We start from the raw sequence: 12,558 nt of genomic DNA on the forward strand, positions 1-12,558 counted from the left end.
TTATTGGCTCTTCCATTTATATATTGCATTTATATGCTTTGGCACAGGTGTTTATTTAACTTAGACATGCCAAGTGCACGTAAACTGATAAATGGATTTTCCTTCTAAGAAGTATTTGACTGTGAGCCTAATACAGTGTATAATTATTCATTTTTAATACATGGCAGATGTATGCCTATGTTCGGACTCCGTAATTTGTGGGAAAAAAGAATGGCCATGTCTTTTAGATGTCCTGCCAGCATGGAGCTAACCAAAGTAGAAATGACTACATGCATATTCTGGAACTGAAATCCAAGGAAATGATGTGTATATTTGCTAGTAAATATACTCTTTCCAAAAAAGAAAGAATCATAAAAGCTCACATCAGCCAGATTCTGCTTAGTCCCTGTCCCAAAAACATATAATAACAGTATATATATTATATTTACCAGTTGTTAGAAGAAATGATCTTATTAGAAGAATTCCGCATATTAGGCGGTCATCATTAGTAAAGGTACCAACTGCAATAATTCCCCAGCCTGTATCATCTTCTTACCAGAGACAAATAGGAAGGGGGAATCACCAAATAAATCACCAACAAACAGCAATAAAATATGACAGAGAATGAAATAGTTCCAAAACTTCCAGAAAATTTTCTGTTGTGTGCTAAGGTATGTATTGTGCATATCTTGTGCTTTAAAGCAGAACTACACTTTAAAAGCTAGGACCAGGCAGCTTCCTTATTTCAGAAAGGAAAAGATGGGCCTAAAATATTAAAGCTCTTTAAGACAGGAGAAAATAGACTAATATTACATAAATATTATGAGGGAACCTGAGTGATCCAGCAAACCTGGAACAGATCTGGGCCAGAATTGAAAACATTTGCTAACAAATAGCAAATTACTTTTAGGTAATCCATTCCAGGTTTGCTGGATCACCCAGCTTCACTGATGAAAATGTGTCCTCTCCATCCTTGGAGAGCTTTAATAAATCAGGCCCAATATGTCAGATAATAATGTCAGGAGGCTTCTGGATGGCACTTGTCCAGAATGAGCCATCAGTATGGCTATCAAGTTAGATCCTCTACAACAGGGGTAGGCAAACTCCGGTCTTTAGGCCAGATACGGCCAAGCCAGTGGTCTGTTCCGACCTAACTCCCTAACTCCCTGGTTGATCCAGCCTAATCCCGGCTGGCAGGGGTAGGCAACCCGCGGCTCTTGAGCCTCCCTTCCCTATTTACTGCGGCTGGCGTTAACACCGCCACTGGGGTAAGGGGACATTCCATCTCCTCTGTATGCATTGCGGAGGAGAGGGATTTCCCTTCAGGGCCGTTCCTGGTGGGGGGCGGATCCATCAGCTTGGGACTCGAGTAAGAGTCCAGCCTAGTGTGCTTTCTTGACCTCCTAAAATGGCCTAGTAGCCCAAAACGTTTGCTGACCCCTGATCTACAACCTGCAATGAGGGTCTCCACACGCGTTATTCTAATGCTTTTCTATCTACTCTTTTACTTTGTAACATTCAGGAAATTGATATGTACAGTCTTAGTGAAAGGGGGGCAATACAATTGAACTCTAAAAGACATTTCTAGTGCAGGCAGCTTTACTAAGTGCTAATAGTTTTTTTTTATTTATGTGAGCAGTTTTTTCTTGATGATATATCTCTTTAATCCGTGAATGGATGGCTTGCACACACAATGTCTGTTCCATTTCCATTTTGAAATCAAAATTGTGGCATTAGTTAGGCTTGCTCCTGCTTTTTGCTCATTTGGAGGAGCACTTGGGGCCCATGTTTTCTAGCTTGCCTGCCCGTCTTTTAGGGCCCTAACTACTTACCCACTACTCCATATCTCCCCTCTTTGTGTGTGCTGTATCCCCACCTCCTAGATTGTAAGCTCTTCTGAGCGGGGTCCTCTCCACCTCCTGTGTCACTGTCTGTATCTGTCTGTCATATGCAAGCCCTATTTAATGTACAGCGCTGGGTAATATGGTGGCCCTATATAAACACTGTTTTTAATATTAGTATTATTATTATTATTATTATTATTATTATTATTATTATTATTATTATTAATAATAATAATAATAATAATCATAATAATGATAATATTAATTGGTAATGTTTTTTTCATCACAACTCCCTGCAAATAAATATTTGCTATTGTTTTCAACACCTTGCAGAGCGAATGTTAACAAATAGCCAGTGTGTGACGGTACATGTGGCAAAATGTATTCTGATTTTATAGACTTTTTTTTTTCACTTGACAGCACCAAGTTTATAGGTATTTAAAAAAAAACTACTGTGCTGCCCTCTACAGGGAAATCTTGTGCACTACAAATTTTATTTGTAACAAGTTCTTGATTTATTGTAACATATTCTAAAGCAGCGGTGCCCAACAGGTGGATCAGAATCTAACAGTAGATCGCAAAGGCAACGCGAGTAGATCGCAGAGCTCTGTCTTTCAAAATAAACTCTACCGCGCACAGGAGTTATTAGGTCCAAGTTTTTATTGTTGGTAGATCATTTTGACTTGGTCATTTTAAAAGTAGCTCATAAGCCAAAAAAGTGTGGGCACCCCTGTTCTAAAGTAATCATAATTTAAATTGGTGTCATGGCACTTTTGTTAAGTGTTCACATATTCACTTTGTCAAAAATGTTTACACACATTTACACACTAATGTTTACACATTAGCTTTCACAGTATTACTTTAATAAACCCATCAAGCAATTTCAGATGGATTTCTTTAGGTAAAACTATATCTTTGTGGAATAGGCCTATAAATTAGGAACTTTTGAATAATTTTGTTAGCTATGCAAATATCAATTAATACTTACATGAATTAATATTTTCAGCAGAAAAATGATTACATAACAAAGAATCATGTTGATACATTTTATTTCCTCATTATACATGTCCAATATATCTTTCCTTTTTGTAGATTACATTTTTCATGGTACTTTATTTTCATTAGTTAGTATGCAGGTAGACTTTTAGCTAAAGTTCAATAATTTTCTATTTTGCCTTCTCTGATTCCTCATTTTCACTGTTATTAACATTTTAAATAAACATTTCTCTTATCATTATCATTGTGAAATGTAAACAGACCATGGTATTTCACAATTTTCACACGCTTGGGGTCTCTGACAGCCAATGGGGATGCCCGCCTTGTACTACATATCATAATACTATACATTATACTTGTTGAAGCAGAAATAACAAAGTTAGAATAGCAAGATTCTGATACAAATTGGTTCATCAAAGTTTGATGTACAGTTACCAAGATTGAAGGTTGTACTGCTGTTTAAGCATTTACAGAAAGTATGAACAGAAAGGTAAAAATACATATTATATTAAGACAAACATCTGTCCAAGTTGCATTTGTTAAACAAATGTACATGTTCCAACTTACATAGAAATTCAACTTCTAAATCGAGCCATATAGTGATTCTGGAAGTTTAACCCCATAACTCTTGATGATTGGGGCTCTTGCTATAGTAACTAAAATGTCTGCATCAGAAAGGAATCAGAAATACCAGTAACAGAATGTCCAGCAACACCCAGTATATAATATAATGTTATTCCAGCAGACCTCATGCACCAGGTTAGAACAGAATTGGTTCCTGTTTACTGATGACAGACATTAGAATGCCAGGTCATATGGGTCATTGAGTTCTGCTCTTAGGTTTGGCTTCAGGATGGTAGCTGGCACAGGCATTAAGTCACAGATTTGTAAGGATTTATATGCACTGAGTCGCCCACAAGATTGTTGGAGTTCCAACTGCTTAGAGCCCAAAGTTTTTATCCTGAAAAAGAAACAAAGAAAGATTTAACCAGAAATTGCATTATTCAGCTTAGTACAGAATTATGTAACCCACTTGTATCAGTAAAAAACAATTATGTATCAACAAAGTTTATTACCCAGATTAGCACCTTTGATACAAACAACAGATTACCTGTTTCCGGAGTTCAGTATATTTATTTCCTTTAGATATTTTTCAATGTCTGTTTTATCTATTGCGATACAAGATGTCTCTTCCTGAAATCAAAAAAATATATATTTTTAGTGACTCTGCATGTGCCATTAAATAACAACTTTTATCAATCCTAACCAAGGTCAGAGGGCCAGAGATCACAAGAGCAACCAAGCTGGGAAATGGGTGTAAGATCTGAATTTGGAGTTATAATTTTCCAAGGCAAGTAGTAGTTAGTTTTATCTGTGTAATAAAAATAAGTATAAAGAAGCTTTGTAATTCTTAACAGTACAAAAGCTTTAATCATAGTGATACTCATTATTCCCACCTTACCTAAACATTATTTTTTTACCATAACATTTTTTAAGTCTCAAAGCATGTTTTATTGTGTATATTGTTCGTTCTATCCACTTAATGTGTATTATATGTTGCTGTCATTAATTTTTTTAGATATTAGGAAAATAACTATATTAACTATGAAAAATTTTTATGATAACTATGAACGTTTCTGTTCCAAAGATTTCATGGCATTTTACTCTGAAGCTTTGGACCTATAGCTACTGATGACTGAGACTGTGGCTTTGGTATTTACAGCTGAAAAGTAGCGGCCCCCAAATTCACAACATCTCCATCTACCAGCGGTATTCAGAAAAATGTTTTGTCAACAGTCATTCTTGAGGTATGAATTTAGAGCAGCAAATCTCTTTCCTGCAGATGTTGAATTGTTACATTTATGTTCCATCATGTCATCCCAGTCCATCACATCCGTCATCACAGACCTGAATAAACTACATTCATATGTGCCAACTGAGGCTCAGTGATCATCGGTGCGGAGTATATTACAAATGCTATTTATAGCAATAAATATCATACATTAGTATACCATTTTACAATTGTACCTAAAATGTAACTCCACATTTGTTGGGAAAAACAATCCGCTTGAGTCATCTTTTTTTAACAAATCTTTTTTGCAGATTCCTAGCTTTTTCAGTTCTGAAAAAAAGCTGTTAGTTTTATTGTCTTTCTTCCAAACTGATTCCTGAATGACTAGGGTGATTTACTATAACTACCTTTTGCCCTTTCAGTTTTTCAATAAATAGAATGCATTGTTTGCATCCCCGTAGTAGTAGTTAACCTTAGGGAGTATCGCGCCAAAACTTTGTAGACTTCTGATATTCATTTTTTTTGGCAAGAGCATGAAACATACACCTGTTGACAATTCCGTCACCTAAATTCACTGATTTATTTTGGGGTAGTAGTAGTAGTAAGGGAGTAGTAAATCTTATGCTCAGCAACTTTTTGGAACTTTAGAGTGATTTCTTTTAAGTACCTTTAGCACTGAGATGGGACTCTAAAAACAATGTGTTTACACTCAGGTGTATTTAGAAGACAGTCTGGCAGATAAGACATTTGACATAATGTCACCAGCCATCAATCACATACAGTTCCATCAGATGACCGGACTTTAGGGATATTACCTCTGGGTTATTGTCCTGCCTTTCCTGTTCTTCTTCTGGATTTTGTGTGAATTCAAACACAGCAGGTGACACTTGTTCCTCACAGATCAAATTGTTGCTTGGTTCCTGCTCACCTTCTGTGATCTCAACACACCATGGTTTGTTTTGGCCAAATGTTCCTGGTAACAATTTACATTGATTCGTCAATTCCATATATTCACAGTAGAAGTAAAACTGTTGGGCCATACAAGTTGAAGAAATAAAAATACAGACTAAGGTATCTCTGTTTTTAAATGATTTACTATGTACCTGTGAAGGCCTTCAATCCCGGATTTACAGGCTCCTCCCTGGCACACATATTTTTCATTTATCATGTACAATTTTAGGAGACCCATTAGGACAGAAATACAGGAGCTGCCTATGCTGACTTGTTTGTGTCTTAAGGTGCCCATGCTTTTTGATTGTCATCATGAGCCTGCATACTTGTTCAAGGCCATAGACTTGTACCCCGATTGGAACCCTATTTCCAACAATATGATTAATTTGTAACTGTTTCTTTGTAATTACATTTTACATTACATTTAAAGCATAGTCACACTACTTTGTTGATACATATTAGAGTTGATATCTTACCTTTATATTCTCCCTGTAATGTCCACAGTTTTATAGTGCAGTCCTGGGATGATGTGACTATTACCTTATGCTTTACCACTGGTATAACTCTGTACAGAAAGCACAAAACAATGTTTTGAAATGTATATTCTTTAAAGAAATGTAAAAAGTTTTAAAGACAAAATAGAAAAAAATTATTGAAACTTGATATATGTATATTTTATACTTATATGGGTTCACATTTTCCAAAGCATATAGTTCACATACCTGGTAATTTCACAAAGGTGTGCTTTCCAGCAGTGTAGTACTGTTCAGAGAAAAAAGAAAATATGATGACCATATGCAATACTCAATATAAGCTCAATATGTGTGTAGGGTAGCCAGAGACTAGAATTGGGAATCCAGCACTTTTAGATGACCACATTGTTGTAACATGCCACAAAACTCTACAGAACAGATCCAGTGCACTTTATCATGCATTAGTTCAAACCCCCAAAAGGCAATTGATCAACCAAGCGGGCAAACATTCATAACTAACATAAATGAACCAACAACATTGGCTAATTTGTTGTTTAGTGACTGATTTGTGGGCAAGGCAAGGGATCATGGGGGTGACAAAGCTAGCCTCATCTAGGACCTATGTATTCACATAGGACTCCATTGGGTTCTCCTTGCTTCCTCAACATTACAACAATAGCTTTTCCTGTATTCTATCAATAAGAACATACCACAAACCTAATGTTTTGTGACAACCAGAAATTGATGATCAACTTACTTTGTTTTTTAAATGTTGGCCAAGGAAGTTTTGGTTAATTCTATCAAATGCTAGGTGAACTGGTAATCAAATAATTTACAGTTTGCATCCTTTTTGGTACGGATAAAATGAATTTGAGAATTAAAAATCAAATGGATGTCAAAGCTTAGTTTTTTGGGTATGACTTACAGACAGGAGGATTGTCTTCTGGTCCTTCCAATGCATACTCTGATATGTTCCAAACATAGACATAGAAGTGCAGGTCAGCGGCGCACAGGATTGAATCATCTTCACTGATGGCCATATCGCTCACAACAGACTTGTAATGTGACTGTAATGAAAGACTCATTCAGTACAACATATCTTGTTATATAGTGCTCATTTACTGTAAAATATTTTGAGGGAATATTTTCATCATTCACACCAGACCCTGCAAACTTTGGAGCTTATAATCTAATAATTACACAGTCTACAAAAGCATCAAAAGACCTGGGCTGTGGAAGGTGAAATAATTTTAAGTAACTTGTAAAGAATTTACCATGCAAGGTTTGGGCACAATGTCAGATTGAAGTCATGCTCTGTCCTAGACTACATTAATGTTGCCTTTCTATGATTATATTTACTTTCAGCAGATTGTATGATTGTATGATGCAGGTCAGCCTGTTGATAGACTTGCCTTTCTAAAAATGGTATATATATATATATATATATATATATATATATATATGTCTTGTATCCTCAAGAACATCTGGCAATGTAATTTTCCCAGTAAGCTTACAAAATCTCACTCTTTTTCTCAGTGTTTCTGACAAAGATCAATGGAAACCCAGGAGTTCTATTGCAGAGTGTTTTATAAAAGATTTTTACAGTAGTGCCAATAGTTTTTGTTTGCCTGTGCAAGATTCCCTTACCCTACCAATTTATTAAAGCTCTTCAAGGCTGGAGAGGATACACTTTCATCAGTGAAGCTGGGTGATCCAGCAAACCTGGAATGCGTTTCCTGAAATTAATTTGCTATTTGTTAGCAAATGTTTTCAATCGCAGACCAGATCCAATTCAGGTTTGTTGGATCACTCAGCTTCACTGATGAAAGTGTATCCTTGGAGAGCTTTAATAAATCAGGCCCACTGCCTGGAGCACCCCTGCCTGTCTGTTTTTCCCTAATAAGGAACATACATATTTCCAGCCCTGATCTCCAGTGCAATGGCCAGGCCTCAGAATGTAGCAACAGGCATTGGCATGAGATCATATGATCATGGAAATAGCTTGCTATCTATAGTATTACCTTTGGAGTGATTTAGGAGGCAATTGGGGTAAATTTTGGTTTCTGGCTGGCTATGGTGTCTATTCAATATTTTTCTATCATCACAAGTTTTCTTTAAACCTGAAATCAAAATTTTTAAGGTTGCATTGATTTTTGCCTCTTGCATTTCTTTGTAAGCCATTGAACTGCGACAATGTATTCTGCAGGACATGAAGCTATAACATTTGCTACCTCTATGCTTATGTTATTTTGTTCCTTTTTTGTAACACATTTTCCAGAGCATGACATTTGCCTTTGAAGAAGTATTCTGTTACAAATGACTTTACCCTTTATGTAAGTATAACAGCAATACACTATAAAACTAAACTCTCATCGACTGGGAATAATGTGCCTGATGATCTAGTAAAGCCAGTATAAATTTGTTTGCTGTGTGTTAAAAGAATATAAAAAGGCAATGGCACTAAAGTACACATAGGTATAAGAATCTAGTACTACATTGCCATGGGAAAAGATAAAGCCCTTTTTTTATTTCAAAAGTTTTATTGATTTTTAAAGGGGAATAAACAAAAAGAATTGAGGGATACAGGTACAAAAAGCAAACATAGATACATCAGTATAACAATTCCATAACAAAAATAAGTTTAACAAGGCAAAGCATTCAGCAATGCAGGATATTTCAGGACACATGATACGTATTTGTATTTCCTTAGCCCCATTACCTATGTTTTAAACAAGTAGTGTATCAGTGGCTCAGGAAAGGAATGCTTTCTAATCCAAAATTGTGTGGATAAAATCCTTTTCAACAAAATTCACCTGCCTCTCTCAATGGGCCTGATTTGCTGAGGTTCTCCAAGACTGGAGAAGATAAACCATATTGTGAGAACCTGGGTGATCCAGTATGCATAGAATAGATTTCTTAAAATCGTGCTGTTGTTTTGGTAAATGTTTTCAGTCCTGAACCTGATCCATTCCTGGTTTGTTGGATCACACATGTTTTCCCATGATAGTCTATCTTCTCCAGTCTTGGAAAGCTTTAGTAAATCAGGCCCAATGTCTCTAAACCATGCTAAACCATTTTTAATACCTCTTGCTCTGGGTAAGTCTTAGTTTCCATGCATCCCTGCAACTTATGCCAATTTCATTGTTTGTCACCAGGCGTGGTACCTAAGTGTCTGTAAAGGGGGCAGGGTTAGATGTGCTCAGCTGATAATAGACAAGCTAATACCTTTTTATGTTGCCCTGATAGACTAAAAAGACCTCTTAGGATATTGAACTATACATGCCTCCATCTCAAATGCAACCAGGACATAAAATATTTTTGGTAAACCAGCATTACTTACACCTGCAAACCTTCCATAGGTCTTGCCCCCATCAACAATATTCCAAAATGTAATATTGCCTAAAACAAACATATTTGATGTTAAACATGAATATAAAAATACAAACATTTCTGGTCATTCTTGTTTTTTATAATTCAGAACAGCTTACCTTTAGGCCCACTGGCAATTAAAATTGCAGCTTCATTTCTTCTCTCAATTCTTGAGCACATGAAAAGAACTTTGTTAATGATCAAGTCATCTGTGCAAAAAAGTCATAATCAAATATATAATTACATGTTTAGTGGAGAAACCTAAGCTGGAGTTTATCTTTAAGATAAGAAAGTCCTGCATATGTAATAGGCAAAGAATAATAACCCTATAGACACATGAAAGTATAAATAATATATAAATACAAGGCTTTAACAAAGTCAATAGGACATTATTATGATTTCTATTACATGTTTATCGAAAAAATACAAAATGCACAAAACGTGGCATAGGAGGTAAAAGGATATTGTGGTTGATTGAGAGATTTTGGCACAGAGACCTTCCTATCAAATATGTTCCCCGATAAAAAAATCTAAAGTGTTTTGGGGCCTCTTCAACACAGCCTTGTTTTACTTGATCAAAGTGATCTTTTATAGATTTATGGACAAGGTATATACTTTATATCAAATTATAAAGGGGTAAGAGGTTAGAAGTGAGCACTCCAAGCTGTCACCTGTTCCATTCACCAGTTCTTTTCCCCCATCCAGTTCCTTAAGACAAAATAGTTCTTCTCCTGACCCAAGGCTCCACACACAGATTTCACCAGCAGAGTTAGATGTAGCCAATATATTGGAGGACGATGAGGCCAAGCAGATTTTTCCTTCTTTCTGTTTATTGAAGAATAATATTAACCCAGATTAGGTAATATACAAAAAAATTGTAACACATCAAAACAAAATGATATTGCTCATTGTTCCCATTCTAGGCCTGAATATTTTTGGACTTTCTGTTTGATAGACCTGAAGGATAAAGGAAAATTCAAAGCACAACTGTACAGCATATTGAAACAGGAAGAAGGGCCTACATATAAATAATTATTTACTTTGCACCGGAGGTATCCCCCTCTTGCACAGCGATATGTGTTTTGCTCCTTGTATTGCAGCTTTATGCATATGTGATTTCCCCGTTTTTACAAAATCGTTAAATAAAATATGTTATAAATCCAGGAGTATTTTAGTAATCGTAAGTGTATGGCTGTTTACCAAACATGTACATTACCTGTATGAATTATTGACTAGTTATATTATCATCGTCTTGATTCCCTAGGGATCTTACTAAAATATACAAAATATATTTTTAAGAGAGAACAAGCACTATTCACATGAGGAAACAAATGCCAACTACCCATATATTCACTTTCACTATGTTATACTTTGACTTGTGAAGTCGGTTTCTATGCGGAGGCAAAGCATACTTTCCAGCAATACACGAAAGTCATTAGTTCTGTTGCTACAATCCTGCTATTGTCTTGCTGGGAAATCATAAAGCAATGGATTTAGGTTTTGTCTTAGTTATTTGTTACAATTGGGGCGGAACCTGAATATTCTCCTCAACCAATTTTTTGTTTTCATGCAGATTATCATTTTAAGATAACATTACATCACACATCATAAAATTTAGAATTGAAGATATATTTCAAATTACATTAAAGTTGTTTCAAAAAAGTTTCAAAGCGCAACGTATTTACCATGTTATTTTTCCAGGTGCATTGTGAGTAATCTTCATCTGAAACTGCTGTTTCGTGCTGATCCTTTCAAAATAAAAAATGATCATTTTGTTAACCTATGTATTGATTTCTCTAGATCACCACATTGAATGTGGTTTTCTATACAAAGTACAAACTATTATTTCCATTTTTTTAATGGCTTTGTCTACTTTGGTGGCTGCAAAGCAAATCGAGTACAGTCTGCAATGCTAAAGTCAATAACTGATGTTGCACTGCTCAAACATTTTGAGTTTTCACTCTCATGTGCGGTTTGCAATAAGGAGGGGTGGGTGAAGAAATGTCACAGGGGTGTGGTATCAGTAGTCACTGCTGATTTATAAGCCTGTAACTTGTCAATCACCTGGGAACACCTTGTCCTACTCACTGCTTCTTGGATTGACAGCATAGCCTCTGTTACTGAAAGCCTCCCTTTGTGATCTACAGTGTCTGGGAGGGGGAGCATGTGAGACACAAATAAAGGAGAATTCAGGCAATGAAAATACATATTAGCTCAATAAATAAAATTAGCTTACTGGGAAAACTCTGATCTGTCCATCACAAGAAACTGATATTATATACCTGTCAAAAAAGAATAATACCATTAGTTCAAAGTAGTAGAAGCTGGAGAAAAAAGTGCAATTAGTACATACCGATAATTACTGTATTCTGCGTATGTGACATCACTGATTGTTTCTCTTGAATTGTCTGAGAAACAAAAAACAATCATGAGACCCACTGAATGCATCTTTTAATACAGGGAGGAGGGTCATGTGTACAACATGAGAAGGGCACAAACCTGACTTTCCTTGAGCTAGCATCTTTATAAAGATGATGGAATTTGATGTGTAATTCCATAGCTTCAAGCTGCCGTCACTGCCACCAGTAACCAGTCTGTAAACAAACAATATTAGAATTGAATATGCTTCACATCCACAAAACTGAAAACAATCTGCTGTATACTGACTTGTTAAAGCTATTTAAAAAACTGAAATAAGAAAAATACCATTCCAAGCACTGATTAAGAAATGCATTTTCTTTCCTGCACATTATTTTCATTTTTTCCCTGTCCCGTGCTACATAGCTAAATTATCTTAACTAGTTAAACCATATTTTTTGAACCTGCAAATATTTTTCTGTGGAGCCTAAATATTGCTTCCTTATACTCAGCTCAGCCTAACACCTCAATTACCAACAACTTCAATATCTGAAACAAGTCTATCACTGTAAAGTAGTAGCATCATGGATTTATTTTCATTAGTGCAGAAGGTTAGAGTTTTTTATAGGAAACCATCTTTCCTCATGTAAAGATGGTGGTTGCAGGATCAACATATTGCATTCATAGTTGCAGCAAATCAGACATAGCCCATGCCATTACCTGGATGGAGGACATCCAGCATCATCTAACCCTTTCCTATCCATCCTGACCCACCTGTTCAATTATTGGATTTCAG

General features: G+C 35.9%; 1 protein-coding gene across 1 annotated transcript in view; it reads right to left on the reverse strand.

Annotated features, from left to right (window-relative positions):
- Positions 1–2,865: 2,865 nt before the first annotated feature.
- The window catches only part of LOC140327778 (cilia- and flagella-associated protein 337-like), a 30,215-nt gene continuing 20,522 nt past the window's right edge, over positions 2,866–12,558 (reverse strand). Inside the window, exons 14-26 of the mRNA XM_072407117.1 lie at positions 11,904–11,998; positions 11,758–11,812; positions 11,641–11,686; positions 11,090–11,152; positions 10,076–10,229; positions 9,524–9,613; positions 9,376–9,434; positions 6,961–7,102; positions 6,285–6,324; positions 6,039–6,127; positions 5,427–5,584; positions 3,931–4,013; positions 2,866–3,780 (exon numbers count right to left, since the gene is read on the reverse strand). Of these exons, the coding sequence (XP_072263218.1) occupies positions 3,618–3,780; positions 3,931–4,013; positions 5,427–5,584; positions 6,039–6,127; positions 6,285–6,324; positions 6,961–7,102; positions 9,376–9,434; positions 9,524–9,613; positions 10,076–10,229; positions 11,090–11,152; positions 11,641–11,686; positions 11,758–11,812; positions 11,904–11,998 (1,237 nt within the window). The 3' untranslated portion in view covers positions 2,866–3,617. The remainder of the gene's footprint in view (positions 3,781–3,930; positions 4,014–5,426; positions 5,585–6,038; positions 6,128–6,284; positions 6,325–6,960; positions 7,103–9,375; positions 9,435–9,523; positions 9,614–10,075; positions 10,230–11,089; positions 11,153–11,640; positions 11,687–11,757; positions 11,813–11,903; positions 11,999–12,558) is intronic.

This window comes from Pyxicephalus adspersus, chromosome 3 (genome assembly GCF_032062135.1).
Source record: "Pyxicephalus adspersus chromosome 3, UCB_Pads_2.0, whole genome shotgun sequence".
Lineage (NCBI taxonomy): Eukaryota > Metazoa > Chordata > Amphibia > Anura > Pyxicephalidae > Pyxicephalus > Pyxicephalus adspersus.